The 14,516-nt window shown below is 35.7% G+C and overlaps 3 protein-coding genes across 3 annotated transcripts; all 3 read left to right on the top strand.

The window, feature by feature from the left end:
* The first annotated feature begins 300 nt into the window (after nucleotides 1-300).
* LOC132182299 (uncharacterized) lies at nucleotides 301-3,235 on the top strand. The gene is made up of 4 exons (XM_059595502.1): nucleotides 301-465; nucleotides 564-617; nucleotides 897-948; nucleotides 2,886-3,235. The coding sequence occupies exons 1-4, from the start codon at nucleotides 398-400 to the stop codon at nucleotides 3,105-3,107; spliced, it is 396 nt and encodes a 131-aa protein (XP_059451485.1). The 5' UTR covers nucleotides 301-397; the 3' UTR covers nucleotides 3,108-3,235.
* A 1,786-nt stretch (nucleotides 3,236-5,021) lies between these two features.
* On the top strand, nucleotides 5,022-10,969 carry LOC132183406 (uncharacterized). The gene is made up of 7 exons (XM_059596836.1): nucleotides 5,022-5,588; nucleotides 7,134-7,186; nucleotides 8,200-8,292; nucleotides 8,382-8,605; nucleotides 9,571-9,637; nucleotides 10,261-10,371; nucleotides 10,748-10,969. Exons 1-7 carry the CDS (start codon nucleotides 5,147-5,149, stop codon nucleotides 10,769-10,771), a joined length of 1,014 nt encoding a protein of 337 aa, XP_059452819.1. The 5' UTR covers nucleotides 5,022-5,146; the 3' UTR covers nucleotides 10,772-10,969.
* A 1,367-nt stretch (nucleotides 10,970-12,336) lies between these two features.
* Nucleotides 12,337-13,193, top strand: LOC132180312 (uncharacterized). Its single transcript, XM_059593095.1, has 2 exons — nucleotides 12,337-12,418; nucleotides 12,555-13,193. The coding sequence occupies exons 1-2, from the start codon at nucleotides 12,362-12,364 to the stop codon at nucleotides 13,146-13,148; spliced, it is 651 nt and encodes a 216-aa protein (XP_059449078.1). The 5' UTR covers nucleotides 12,337-12,361; the 3' UTR covers nucleotides 13,149-13,193.
* The last annotated feature ends 1,323 nt before the right edge of the window (nucleotides 13,194-14,516 follow it).

Here is a 14,516-nt window from a genome sequence, read left to right as displayed (position 1 = left end):
GAAGGCAGGACCGACTCTAAGGGCATGTTTGGGATTGCGTTTGAGGGGCTTAAAAATATTTTTAACACTAAAAAAATTCGTTTAAAGAAAAAAAAGTATTCGTTTGGTAAAAAAATTAAAAATGCTTTTAAGGGTCTAAAAAGCTTAAAATAGCAAAAATACACTTTTAACAAAAGCTTAAAAATAAAACTTTTGCTAAAAACTCTTTTTTAACTTAAAAACTTTATTTCTTAACTTCAACCTAAAACAGGTGTAAAAGCAAAATGAAATCACAACCCCAAACAGGGTCTAAAAGCAAAATGAAATCTCAGCTAAAAGAAAAGAACAGAAAAAGCACTTCCTCTCATTTCATCTTCCATTCTACTGGAGTCTCGACGACATAGAAAAGGATTCGAAAATGTCCATGGCAGACTCCTCCGAACCACCCTCCAAACGTCTTCTTTTCGATCGTCGTTACGGTTGGGTGTAAATATTGCTCCTTCTCTCCCTCTCTCTATGTATATACGTATGTAAATATATTTGAATATACAATAAAGCATATTTGATAAGTTTTCACTTTGCAGAATTGATGAGTGGAAAGACCCATCAAAAGAAGCTCTAGCCGGAGGCCGAGGAATGTAAGTTTTTCTTCTTTACCCATTTATTTCCTTCACAACCATCCATTTGGTTACTGAGAAAAAAAAAAGAATTAAAGTTTTGGGATTTTATGCTTTCGGTGGTTTTAATTAAAAGACCCAATTCAGCTGAGCCTAATAGTTCTACTGGGCTTAGTGAACTGAGTTCCGCTCATTTTCATACAATTTCTCAGCAAGCAAACGAATATGTATATGAATTCTATAATTTTGCGCTTATCTAAACTGCTTTTGTTTTTTCTTTTATTTTTCCATCCCAAAAAGGTTTTGCATACTGCCTCTAACAAAAGCTTTGACGAAGACGGTTTCTCAGTCGGTATGATGGCTTTTTTTATTTATTTATTATTATTTATGCACATTCTCCATCATCTAGATTAGGTGATTCTACTTAGGGTTACTTAGTTCTCTACTACTTTCTTGATTCTATACTCTATTGTGTTTAATTTGTTAAGTTGATGAGAAGTTCCTTTTCTTATGATGAACGGAAATTTAAGCGGTGTATATGTCAAAAACTTAATGCTTTAGTTGCTTTAGCAAAGGTTTGCTTCTATATTCTGCAAATGATTTTAGTCCAAATGTGTTTCAAGCATTGTAATTTGGATTCCTGTGATTTTTCTCAAGTAATACATGCAAATCAGCTGCTAGAAGAAGAAAAAAAGAAGCAAAAGTTGTATACTTTTGAGATGAAAACATGAATATTCTGAAATGCGTGTCCACATCTAAATGCATTAGCTGAATCCTTGTGAATTTGTTGCTAAGGGGCCAAAAAATTTTGGTTTTGTTAGATTTAGCACTAAATTGTATTTGGTGGTATATATGTGTGCTATTAAGTTTTGGCAACCTGTGTCTAGAATAAGGAGTTGGACATCTCGTAGAAGGAAGGAGAAGAGGCTAATTAGGAAAATTGCATCTAGAATATATGGTATTTTGCACGGACATCTGATTTGCCTCAATCAAATTTATATAATTACACATTTCATCTAAGTTTCAGAATTGTAGGTTTTATTAAACTTTGGCCATGACGTAGTCTATAACATAAACCTTTATGCACAATGGTTCAAATCCTTGTAGGACTCTCTTCACCTTTTCTCTGGCTGCTCACAGAAAGATATCTTCCAAAGTTCAATGATAATCTTATCACTTAATGATACTTATCAAAAAAAAAATCTTATCACTTAATGATGTTAAAGAACTAACCATTTTTTTAAACAGTGCTATACCCTTGCTTTTATTTAGTATTGCTTTTTTCTTGTTTTTATGTTATATATGATTACCTCTAGCTTATAATATGCACAACCCAACCCCAGCATTCGATTGTGCAAATTGGTTTTGCACCTTTTTTTTTCTTTTTTTTTTCTCTCTCTCTCTCTCATAATTTTCTTTACTTGCAACACCTGTACATCCCCTGAGCACCAATCAAGTATAAATGCATCTATCTTATGTTACTTTATGATTTATGTGTAGTGAATGCTGCAAAATTCTCAGGATAGAGTTGTGTAGAATCTCTGAATTCTTTGTTGTTAGGAAAATCACATATATAATAACATTCAAAGGTTCTTCAATGTAGTAAGTAACAAGGGATAAAATTCTCATTTAACTCATGTTTCATCATTTCATTGAGAGTACGGAAAGGTTTAACTATAAGAATGCAGGGCTACAGAAAAGATACAGGATTTTGTATATCTTCTGACTTGTCTAAATTGAATAGCCTTATAATTTCTCTTAAAGATCATAAAATAATCTTTGAAGAGACGACCCTAAACATGATGTATTCTAAATAATTCAAGTCCTTGCACAAATTGGACTTCCTTCGCATTTTCTCTAGCTACTTGAAAGATAACCTTAGAAATATGCCTGATTATATGTAAATATGTAGTAATAGTCACGACTCACGATGTTGAAAGACTGATTGCCCTCTATCTTTTACCCAGAGTTAGCCCTTTCTTTTTATAGCATGAATAATTATCTGTCCACTCAACATTTACTGTTTCAAATTCGGTTTGGTGCCCCTGGTTTCTTGTTGCTCCCTTTTATAATTTGTAACACCTTGACATGTCTTTTCTTTTGCACCAACAAACGCAACTGCATCTGTTTTGAATTGTGTCTAGTTTAGTCTCCAAATCGTATAGAATCAATGAATATTTTGTTACAATGTAGTGAATGTACAATACGGACATAAGATGTAAAGGTTCTTTGATGTGGAAGAAGGATGGATTTTTCATTACGTTCATGTTTCCTCTTGTTTCCTCACAGATTAGTCTTGCAGCGAGCTCTGCAGTGAAAGCTATGGAAAGGACAGAGCTGCTATTACCTCAGGTAGTGCAAGATGGTCTGAATAATCGGCTTCACAAGTTCATGTCCTCGTTACAGAATCCAGAATTCAACCGTTTCAACCTCAAAGGAAATTTGCAATCACATGCTACCAGTCACTCTTCTCATCTACATATAGAAAGCAGCGAATCACAAATTGCTTGAAGAAATTAGATTTGACCAATTTATTTCTCATGAATATTTATCCTTCATTACTTCAGGTTTATTATGTATATGGATTTTTGAATATTACAGCAAACTAGATGATTATGATTATAATGAATTAGTTTGTGTTTGGATTGATTCATGAAAGCTTTAGAGTGTATTTTTTTTTTTTTTTTTTCCTACCAAATAATGTCTCCTGGATTATAATGACTTTGGAAAGTTGCATTCTAAATTAAAATGTTGAATGGCAGCTGGAGCATTTCTAGTTAGTTAGCCTACCAATCTTTGTGATGTTCAGTATGTTAAGTTGTGGCTGGCTTTTGATGTGTTTCCGTGAATTCAAAAGACCAATTCTTCATTGATTGAAAAAAGGTCAACAATTGCAACACCCCAGAACAAGGTGGCATCGGATTTTGAAACTTCCTTCAAATCCATAAACAGGTACCAATACAGAAGATTTGATAGAAAATCAACCACTGATTCCTCTCATCATGTAGCTAAATAAGCGTCGGCCGTCTTTACTGACCAAAGTGGAAGCATCTCTACTAATTTTGTCTCGGTTATAGCTGAGGTGTTTGTTTTTCTAATAATGCAACCCTTCACACTTATTTATTACTTATTTTATACCGATTGATTTAAGTATATTTAAGTAGTTGTATTTTTTTTTTTTTTTTTTTAAGTGGCTAATATTAAATGTCTCTTGAAAGAAGTATGTTAGTCAGTTGAGAGCGACTTGGGTGCACCTGTTGTACAAAAGTCACAGTTTGTGCTATCAATAAGAATCTAACACATCAGCCAATTTCATTAGACTTATACTTAAAATAAAAATTCAACCATATCAGATATACTGTAGATAAAATAAAAAATTATTTTTTTTAAAAAAAAGAATTGAAGGGGTAGTTGGTTGCCACCCCAAGCCATGGGAGTGGCCGCACCTGGGAGTGGCCGCGCGGCCACTCCCATGGCTTGGGGTGGCTCGCCGGCCACCCCATAGCCCGTGGGAGTAGTCGGCAAGCCACTCCCATGCTACCACCCCAAATTTGAATCTAGGGTGGCGGCCAACCACCCCATGGCCTATGGGGTGGCCGGCGAGCCACCCACAAGCCATGGGAGTGGTCACGCTACCACCCCTAGGACAAGGAGTGGTTGCTGGCCACCCCAAGTGGGGGAGCCACCCCTTCAATTTTGTATTTTTTTTTAAAAAAAATATTATAGACAATTAATTTTTTTATTTCATATGTGCTATTATTTGGTGTAGTTAAGCTTTTGTTTTAAAAAAACCTAAGTTTGGTAAGTTTGACTTAGGTGTTAACTTCTAATTGATTGCACAAAATCACATTTTGTACAACCTCCCTATAAGTTATTGTCTAGTCAATATTGGGTGAGGAGAGTATTATTATTATTAATTATTTTTTTTTATATTTTTTTTTATGGGGTCTATCAACTGGTGGTGCCATTCCAAATCTATGCATCGTTTTATAACAGAAAACGTATCTTTTTGACCATACCAATAATCAACATAGCCTCCACCGTTGTCTCCAACCCATAGGTATACACAAGCGAAATGCTCCAGTGTATTCTCTGCACCATCCACTCACCATCTATGTGTCTTAAGCATCTTCAAAACAAAAAAAATTAAAAAAAAAAAAAATATACAAATTAAGACACATAGATGGTGAGTGGATGGTGCAGAGAATGCACTGGAGCATTAGCACACTACATGGCACTCCCTCAACCACTGCTTTGCCAAGGAGGAGGAGTGCACGATAAGAGTTCTCTTCTCATTTGCTCGTATTCGTATTAACGGTAATTCCACGTGGCGTAAAACGACGTAAAAAACATGAAAATTCAATGCATCTTGGAGCCAACAAAAACAATTTTCTTCTTATCAAACACACAATCGTGACAAGCTCCTCCAAATCCAAACCAACCAAAAAAAACATGTAAAGAAAATTCCCAATCATACATGGCACTACTTCCTCAACACCTAGTGGTAAGAAGAGCCTTTCCTCTTATCCTACACCTCACCGACCCATAAAATGCGTTCCCTCCTCACTCTCAGGCCACCACCGCCCCCATGCCTCTTCAGCTTTTCTCCTTCCTCTCCTTCTTCTTCTTCATTCCTCTTCAGCTTCAGACCCAACAAGCGCTTCCACTTCTTCACTCCCTGCTCTTCTTTGAAACAGACCAAGAAGCAGAAGAATAGCACCGCTCCTAGTACTGCTCCACAGAGCCTGAGGTGGTTCTTTAGCAATACCAAGAGCGAAGAAGAAGGCGGCGGTGGAGGAGGAGGTGGTGATAAGAAAGGAAAAGATGATGAGGAGGAGGGTGGGTTGGAGTTGGAGGGCGACACTGCGTTTAAGGGTACCATTTTGGCTGGTGTGTTGCTGGTGGGTGTGGTTGGTGGGTTTGCCGCTGTTGGGTATGTCTACAAGGACCCGATCAATGCGTTCCTTAACCAATTTTCGACTTTCATCGAAGGTAATTTTGATTTAAAAAATAAAAATAAAATACAAATTCTGTACCCTTTTGAAGTTATTTTCCAATTTGGGTTGGATTTTGTTAGTTTGTGATGTAATAGTCAATGTGGGTTTCTCTGTATATTGCCACCCTTTTTAGGTTTTGTGGATTCTGTTGAGTGGTATTGGAATTCCATACTTTATCGGGCTTTGTGAAAATCTGGCATGGTTTTGGTTGATCCTGTTACTTGAGGTTTCATTGATTGTAGTTTTGCTAGAATACCCTGTTGACATTTTTATGTGAACTTGCGGTGGTGATCCGTATTGGAGATTCTGGATTTGAGTTTCAGGGAATGCGGTTTTGCAAGAATCCGAGATCCATTTGACAATTTGAGTTTCTATAAGTTTGCGCTTGTCATTGCATTCCCTTGCCAATATGCTCTAGCTCAAATGACACCTTCTCCCGCATAGAATGGGGTTGTGAGTGAGATCGGAGGTTCAAGACCACTGAATGTATGTGTAAATTAGCTATCAAAAGAAAAACAAAAAAAGAGAAGACGAGGAAGAAAAAAAGAAAGAAAAAGGGAAGTTTCCATTTCCTCAAAAAGTTGGCCTCTTGTCAAACATCCTGACTCATTACCGACTATTTTCTGGCATGCAATTTGCGCAATTACGTAGAGAAGCAGGTTAGGTCGAAATGTTTTTACTAAATGCAACCTATTGTCATGAAATAGCGAGAGAATAGAAATCCCCCATTAATTGTGGCCTTCCAAAGTATGTGTCTGAGGATGTTTTGGGTTGGGCAGATCCATAGAGGTTTGTGTGAAGCCTTTTTTGGATGCTTTTGTTTACCAGAAAGGGAAAGAAATGCCTTAGAGCATCTGTGAGGAGCTAATCTGTTTGGGATAAGTTATCATTTTTAATCCTCGAACACCCCCCAGAAGGCCCTGTAGACACGCTTTTGCTTACATGTAATGTAACTTATCTGTTAACTCTGGATGTGAGCTCTAGTCTGATTTGCACGTTTTTCCTCCATTGTACTTGTATTTTGAAGTGGATGGAGAAGCTAATTGAATTATCCAACATAAACAAGGTGACAACTTGGTAAAAAGGAGAGCTTTAACATGTGAAACACTTGATTTCAGCCTGATGCTACCTATTTCCTGTATTTAAACCTGAGGCACCTTATGCCATATCCCATATGTGTGCCCTGATAATACTGCAACCTAGAGTCCTGTGCTCAGCCATATGATCTAATTTCGAAGTTCATGCAGTTCTAAAATTGGATATAGTTTTGCGTGTGACTTTGGTTGGAGATATTTTCCAACCTATACCAGAATGAAAATGCTTGCTTTATCTTGATGATAAGAGACCTGACCTCCTCTACAAATTGAGTAACTCTTTTCCTGATTTTTGTTGCCATTAAACTCCTTAACTGTGTTTCTTCTTAGCCCTTGCTTGCAGCATTTTCAGATGGTGCCTCTAGATAGCAATATAACTTTGAACTCATATTTACAAAAGAATGCACTTCTTTGTTTAATTTTATAATTTTTTTTTCACTCAGCAGGTTATGGCCCGGCTGGATATGCTTTATTTGTAGCAGTTTATGCAGGATTGGAGGTATGCAACGGAAATGCTTTCTTGAGTATAGTATCTAAGAAGCACTGCTATCCAACACGAGACATTGGATAGGATGATACGGCAATTTTTAGAAAGAAAAAAAACTAGGATATGATACAGCTATGACACGTTAATTAATCAATCAATAAATATATGTTTGTGTTTATATATTATATGTATTAATTAGAAGATGAATAATAAGCAGATAAGGTTGAAAAAACATATATCAAGTAATAATAGATAGGAAAGAAAATATGTTTAAGGTATAAAATAACTACCATCATGTTTAGCTTTCACATCCATCCTGAAAATACACCATTCATCAATTTTTTTTGAAATAACATCAATAAGTTTGTTACTCGACCCTCCAAATTTTTAAAATAAAGCATTTAGATCTTATTTTCTTGCACTTGATCTCAAAGCATTTTAGAAAACTATTTTCATTAAGAATAATTATTTTACCCTAAACGTGTGTCAGTTGTGTTCCAACCGTATCCCCACAGTATGTTGCCATGTCTCAAAGGTATCCAAATTTGAAATGTAGTTTTTCTAATTCATGGACAAGTATCATACACATACTCGGCTGTGTTTATGCTGTATCCATATTCAATATGTGTCAGAAATGGATACCTCAGCACTTTTTAAGTATCTGTGCATCCTTGAATAGTACTAAGATTATTTTCATCAATTTTTTCAGCCTTAGTATGGATGAAAAAATTCCATCTAGATATGCATGTTAGTAGATGTTTAGATCTTTATCGCGTCAATCCAAAATGTAATTAGGTAGGCATTTCTATTTGTCACATCATAAAATGAGAGCTATTTAGTGTCTACATAGTCTCTAAAGTTGACTGTATTAACTCAGAACCAAGGTTTTCCATCGGCTCCTGAACTTTTGCTCTTTGTCGCATTAATATCATATCAATGTCCAACAGTTTTTATTGCTATACACACGCACTGATATATACAGCTTTTATCTGCCAAAACTGACTTTGAGTAATTTATGTTCCTAGATACTTGCGATTCCAGCCATTCCTTTGACCTTGTCAGCTGGTCTTCTTTTTGGCTCTCTTATTGGCACTATTATTGTCTCTATCAGTGGAACTGTGAGTCAATTTCTTTTGCAAGTTAGAACAAAATTACAATCATGGTCGGCTTTATTTATTTATTCCCTAATATCTTAAACCTGTTTCAGATGGCAGCCAGTGTGGCCTTTTTAATTGCTAGATATTTTGCTCGTGAGCGAATTCTTAAACTCGTTAAAGGAAACAAGAAATTTCTAGCAATTGACAAAGCAATTGGGGAAAATAGCTTCAGAGTTGTTACCCTCCTTCGTTTGAGCCCTCTACTTCCATTTTCTTTGGGGAATTATTTATATGGATTGACATCCGTGAAGTTTGTACCATACGTTTTGGGAAGGTCTGCTTCTTGTTGATCCATCCTATGATGCTCATGAGTCATGACTAATGTTTTTTGTTTTTGTAAATGTTGTTTGCTGGATTTTCTTGTGACCTTTTTTGATTTTTATGAATGCCATGTTTATGTGTGTTAAATTACCACTTATCCTACAAGCTTAAGCAAATAGGAATAGGTAAATTTAATTGTATAATCTATATTTTAACAATGTGCATCTGAATTCCTCTAGATCATTTCACTCCAGAATGTAGAAATACCATCTCCTTTAGGTTCAAAATCGAAGAGATTTTGGCCTAATCTTTAGTAGCAAATAAGAAGCTACAGTTTTTTTTTTTTTTAATATTATTTTTATAAGTGCAAATAAAGAAGCTAAAAGACTATACTATGCATGGGCTGGTAATTTTTTCCAGAATCATGGCTCCACTTGTCAATTTAATTTTCATTTTCTTTTTATTTCAAGTAATATTTATTAATATATCTGGGGCAAAGTTTGGGTTTTCCATTCATTAAACTTTTCCTGTTCAAAAAGTAGAATGAATTTCACAATTATGAGATTGTGATTATTTCAAAATATGGAAATTAGGTGTGTAACGTAGCCAAAACTGAAGGGTTTGTGCAATAAAGGTTATCTATGACTCACTAGCTACTTTCTTTTGAAGAAATGTTATAAATTTCTTAATAATGCAGAAAATCTTGTTATTTGGCAGATTTGTGGTGCAAAAAAAAAAAAAAAAGATAGAACAATGTTTTGTTTTGCTGTTATTGATACTTGTCGATTTAATATATAATAATAAAAAAAGATAAAAACAATACCTAACTAAAACTTCTTTATAAGCTGACTTTAAGATAGCGTTCAGGAACTTTCAGAAAATATAATCACTTAGGATGTTGTAAGTTTCATGTGTTTGTAAAATCCCTGTGATCTTCAGCTTTCTAAGCCAAATTCAATTTCAATTATTGTTGTGCAGTTGGTTGGGGATGCTTCCAGGAACATGGGCTTATGTGAGTGCTGGTGCATTTGGGCGAGCCATTATTGTGAGTTTTTAATTGGTTTTTCCTCTTGCTGAAAATTCTGTATGTATATATGCTAATAGTTGAAATATCACATGTAGACTCTATATATATATAATTTTTTTGATAAGTAGTAATCTCTATATTTTTTTAAATAAACATGCGGAAACTACACTTAACCCTCTCAATTTACCACCTTTGTAGCAATGTCTCTCAATATTTTAATTTGATTAATGCACCCTACCAATCTATCATTTGGGTAGCAATGTCCGCCCTTCGCATGAAAATGTCCATTATACCCTTCCGCCGTTAAGATTTAACAAAAAATCGACACTGTTGAAGTTTTAAAATGCAATCCTGAAGTGTAAACAAGCAAAGTCTGCTAAATTAATTGTCTTTGGAGATTGATTTAACACATTTTAATGAGAGCATCGGCATTAGGCTTTTGATATTGTAAAAATTTAGCAGTCATTCATTCTTTGGCACTGTTTGTGCTCGAGTTTAATCCATATCAGCCAATTATAAATTGAATTAAAGTCTCTGCACTCCTTTTATATCAAGATCTTCTATTAATAAGGATGATTTGTAGTCAGATTCAACCTGATCGCCCGCCTTTTGATTTTTTTTTTTTTTGGGTGATGTTTCAGCAAGAAGAATCTGAGATTGGTTTACCTGGAGGAAACGGTCAGCTACTTACACTTGGGCTGGGACTGTTGGCCACAGCAATTGCTGCAGCTTATGTGACTCGGCTTGCAAAGGTAATGCCCTTTGTGTATAGGATTTTCTTTTTCACAGCCAGTGATGTTTGTGGTTCCTGTCCTGATTGCCCATTTGCCTACGTGGTTAATATCAGTGAAAGAAACTAACAGTTATGCATATCTGTATATGTGAGAGGGGAAAAATTGAAGAGTAATGCTAGTCTTGACACCCGTGGTGAACACTTTTGTTTGTTTTTGTATGTGGCCGACATGGGGAAGCCACTAAAAACACGCCATATCGGTCAGTGTGAAATAGGTGTAATAAATGGGTGTGAAGACTAACATTACCCAAAATTGACGGATTTCAATTGTTACTATGGTTATCAATTTTTTTTCACGAGGCTGACTCGTTTTCATTGTGATGCTTATGATGCAGGATGCTGTAAAAGATATTGAGTAGACACAAATAATGGGGTTTGCCCTATTAGTGGATAACAATCCTGAATAGTAGCATTGATGGGTGCACCAGTCTTGTAAATTTGAGTATGTTAATCAAATCAAATAGGAACTTTTGATTTTTGATTCTTTTCAAGTGTATCGTGTATGATATGCTACATAAAAGTAAATAAGCATTATGGTTATAGCTTGCCACTTGTCATTTACCTCGCCCATTTCCTTTATTCCCATTCTCTTTAGTGTTGGATTTATTTCATTTGAAAGTTTGAATATCCGTCACAAAACCCGGTAGAGCTTGTAAAAACCAAGGGTCATAAAAGGAATTACCTCGAAATAACAATAAATTGAGAGAATCTATATTTTATGATCAAGATTAGATTATATGTTGGCACATCAATTTTAAATGATGTGGCACAATGTACATCATTAGATGCAATACAATAAAATTTTAACCGTTGTATCGTGGATTAATGATTTGAGGAAGACGGGGAAGAAGGGAGAGGGATGTTGGATTAAGGTTATAAGAGGGTGATCCATTCATTGATTTAATGAATTCTTTAGATAATCAGTCAATTTGCGATGTCTAAAAACAATTACTCAACCTGGAATAGTCATGGAATTCCTACCATTACTTTGGCCTCTGAAAAAAGTGAAAAAATAAAAAGGCCGAAAGAAAAGAAAAGAAAAGAAGTCTCACGTGAACAATTATCGAACTATTTTTTTGCCTTTTTAGCTCTTTATTTTTGCACTCGTTCAAGGTATTCTTTCATGAATATGCCAGTGTCTTAAACAATTTGATTTATTTATCCCTCCCCAATTTGATTTTGCAGCCATTTAACTGTTCAAGTACGTGGTGAACTAGGCATATTTGCTCTTTGCTTAAGAAACCTTTAAAAAATAACAAAGAATCACCAACACATTACTACTATTCCGAGCCTCCAATGATTACGAGGGGGGCGGTGCTGGGTAAGTTTTACATCAAACATTTTTTTTATGAATGCATGATCCATTGCGTATGGGTTGTACTCGAACAAATTATTAAAAAAGGAAAAAAAAATCTTCAATCCTTTTTTATGGGCACTCCGGCTAGGACTTGTTTGGGCAGTGGAGTCATTGTCAAGCTCTTGGCTACTCTCAGCTGCAATATTGCTCTCATTCAAAACCTCCCTGCACTCCACGTTTCATTTTACCTTCATGTCTGGGCGGCGTAAACCGCCAAGTGTCTTCTTGTCCCTATCTTGAATAACGTACGAAAGAAGCAACCTCAAAGCGTTTGATCTTTTGCAGCCAGATGGTCCATATGAAACTGCTCAAAAGCTGCCACGACTTCACCTACATGCAAATCATACCCCCTCAGATATCTTCACAATACGACACTTGTCCTGATGTCTTAGGATCCAATGCCATATGCTTCCAAAACACCCATAACTGGCTGCAAAAACAACTGAAAAAACCGACATCAAACAATCTTCCAAATGCTATAAATATGGCCTTAGCCTCTTGTTTGTCTCAAAAGTACCAAACATTTGGTTGAAGCAATTTGAATCTCTGATACATACTCTTCTTCGATATTTGCACTACATTTCCTTTGACAATGGAGTACTGGTCTCCTCAAGATGCCATGAAAGCTTACCTACACACTCTTCAGCTGGTATAAATTTCTCCCTCTAATTGCCTTTTTGTGATCACACATGTCTCTAATATTTTGATAATTAATTGTAGAACTTAGTGATTTTTTTTTTTTTTAATCAGCCAAGCCTGATTCCATAGTGTGATTGATTCTGCAGTGCAAAATCCACAACTACAAGGATTGTAATGGTGGAAACTCAAACTTGATTGAACCCAAATACTTCGAGTTTATATCAGCTTTGGCAGCTGGAAAGAGAGCTAGATTAATGGTGGAAATCACCTCAGATGGCATAACTCCATTAACAATAGCACTAGCTGTTGCTGCAAAGCAGACAGGTGGGCGATTCGTCTGTATTCTTCCTGAAGATTGCGTAGAGAAAAATAGAGCTGGGCTTATGGGAAATGATGATGATCTTGAAGACATGGTCGAATTTGTGTATGGAAATCCTTGTAAAGTGATCAAGCAATATGTGCATATTGATTTTGCAGTGATTGACTGCAAGGTTAATGCAGATCACCAGAAGTTGTTCAAGTCTATGAAGCTTAATCCAAGTGGGTCTATAGTGGTGGTGAATAATCTTCACCATAGAAGGGAGAGAATATCATTTCCTGAAGTTGTCAAGGGAAGGATTGGTGGAGTTAAATCTGCCACTCTTCCTATAGGACAAGGAATGGAGTTAACAAGAATTGGATCAGGTGGTAAGCGAGAGAGAAGGAGATACAATAGATTTCATGTAACATTTGAGAATTAAAAATTTCATGCTATGCTAGAAATTGTTCACGTGATATATATATGTAAAGAGAGAATTATTGAAAGCAAGATCCACGTCATTTTATTTTTTATTTATTTATTTTCTTAATTTTTAATTTTTTTTTTTTAATCTAGTCGATCTTTTGTTTGGGTTTTTGGAGGTCAGATGTACTGCAAAGTCACAACCTTTACCACTCACGTGCACCGCGGGTCTCCGCTCAACCATCCACGTATTATTGTGACGCGCACGGGGTTACATACACCGTTACTTTAATTTGTTTGGTCTCATGCGATAGATCTTCTCCATCACAGTTCTTCTTTGTAGAGCCCTTTTCGTTCATCAGAAATTTTAAAATTGAGTTTAAACCTAAAACAATATTCAATTTTTGTGGTTCTCTGCCTCACTGCCCCAGATGATGTCTCTTTCACTATTATACATCTACTTCAATTAGTCTTCCCAACTCCCTCATAAGTTGGATAAGAGCTAAGCTAAACATGTTTTTCTTTATTGATACTCACATCGTACGTCCATCATGAGTCGCTACAACCAGCTTTTCTGATCGACAACTTTCTTGATTGCCTTCTTCGCCTTTGAGGATCACCTTAAAAAATCCTCAAAGGCGGAGAAGGTGAGAAATAGGAGAGCTTTGTCTTGCAATCTTCATACCATGCAGATTGCCAAGGTGTTCTTTCTTCAAGATAATCTAGATAAAATTTCAAATCCTAAAATGAAACAGGAAATGAGAAAGATGATCTCTTTGCCTAAGTCCATGAAGGGGTTGGAATTTACAAAGGGGGAGCCATTTAACAAAATTGAGAAAGAAATAGCAATAATGCTATTTAACAATATTGTTGAATCCAATGGATTCACTTGAAGTTAAGACTGAGATTGAGACAGAATTATGAATAGGGGCTCTTGGTTTCCAAATTTTCTTTTATTTTCTAAATCAATGTGTGTTAATAAAAATATGTTTTGACCCCTCATTCATACTTTAGCTCATCTAAATAAATAAATAAATCATGATTTTGCCGCTCCCAACGTGTTAAGGATTTTGAGAAGAAATTCTCATTTCACATAATCAAAAGCTAGCTAGCCTTCTCTATGTCCAATTTTAAGGCCATGAGACCCTATTTCCTTGCTCATGTTTCATGGTATGGAAAATGAACAGATCTACCCTTTGCAAAGGCAAATTGGGATTAGATTAATTATTATTATTATTATTATTATTTTGTTTTTTATTTCTCAATCCAAAGTCTAAACCAGCACATATTTTCACGAAGGGCAACTTTGTCAATTGACACCTCATATTTAAGCGAGTGTTGGCCCTTTTTGGCCCGCGGAAATAGTCACCCTCTTTCTTTTCCTAAA

Source organism: Corylus avellana, chromosome ca5 (genome assembly GCF_901000735.1).
Source record: "Corylus avellana chromosome ca5, CavTom2PMs-1.0".
NCBI classification, from domain to species: domain Eukaryota; kingdom Viridiplantae; phylum Streptophyta; class Magnoliopsida; order Fagales; family Betulaceae; genus Corylus; species Corylus avellana.
Note: the sequence above shows the minus strand (reverse complement) of the source record. Positions and strands in the feature narration are given on the sequence as shown.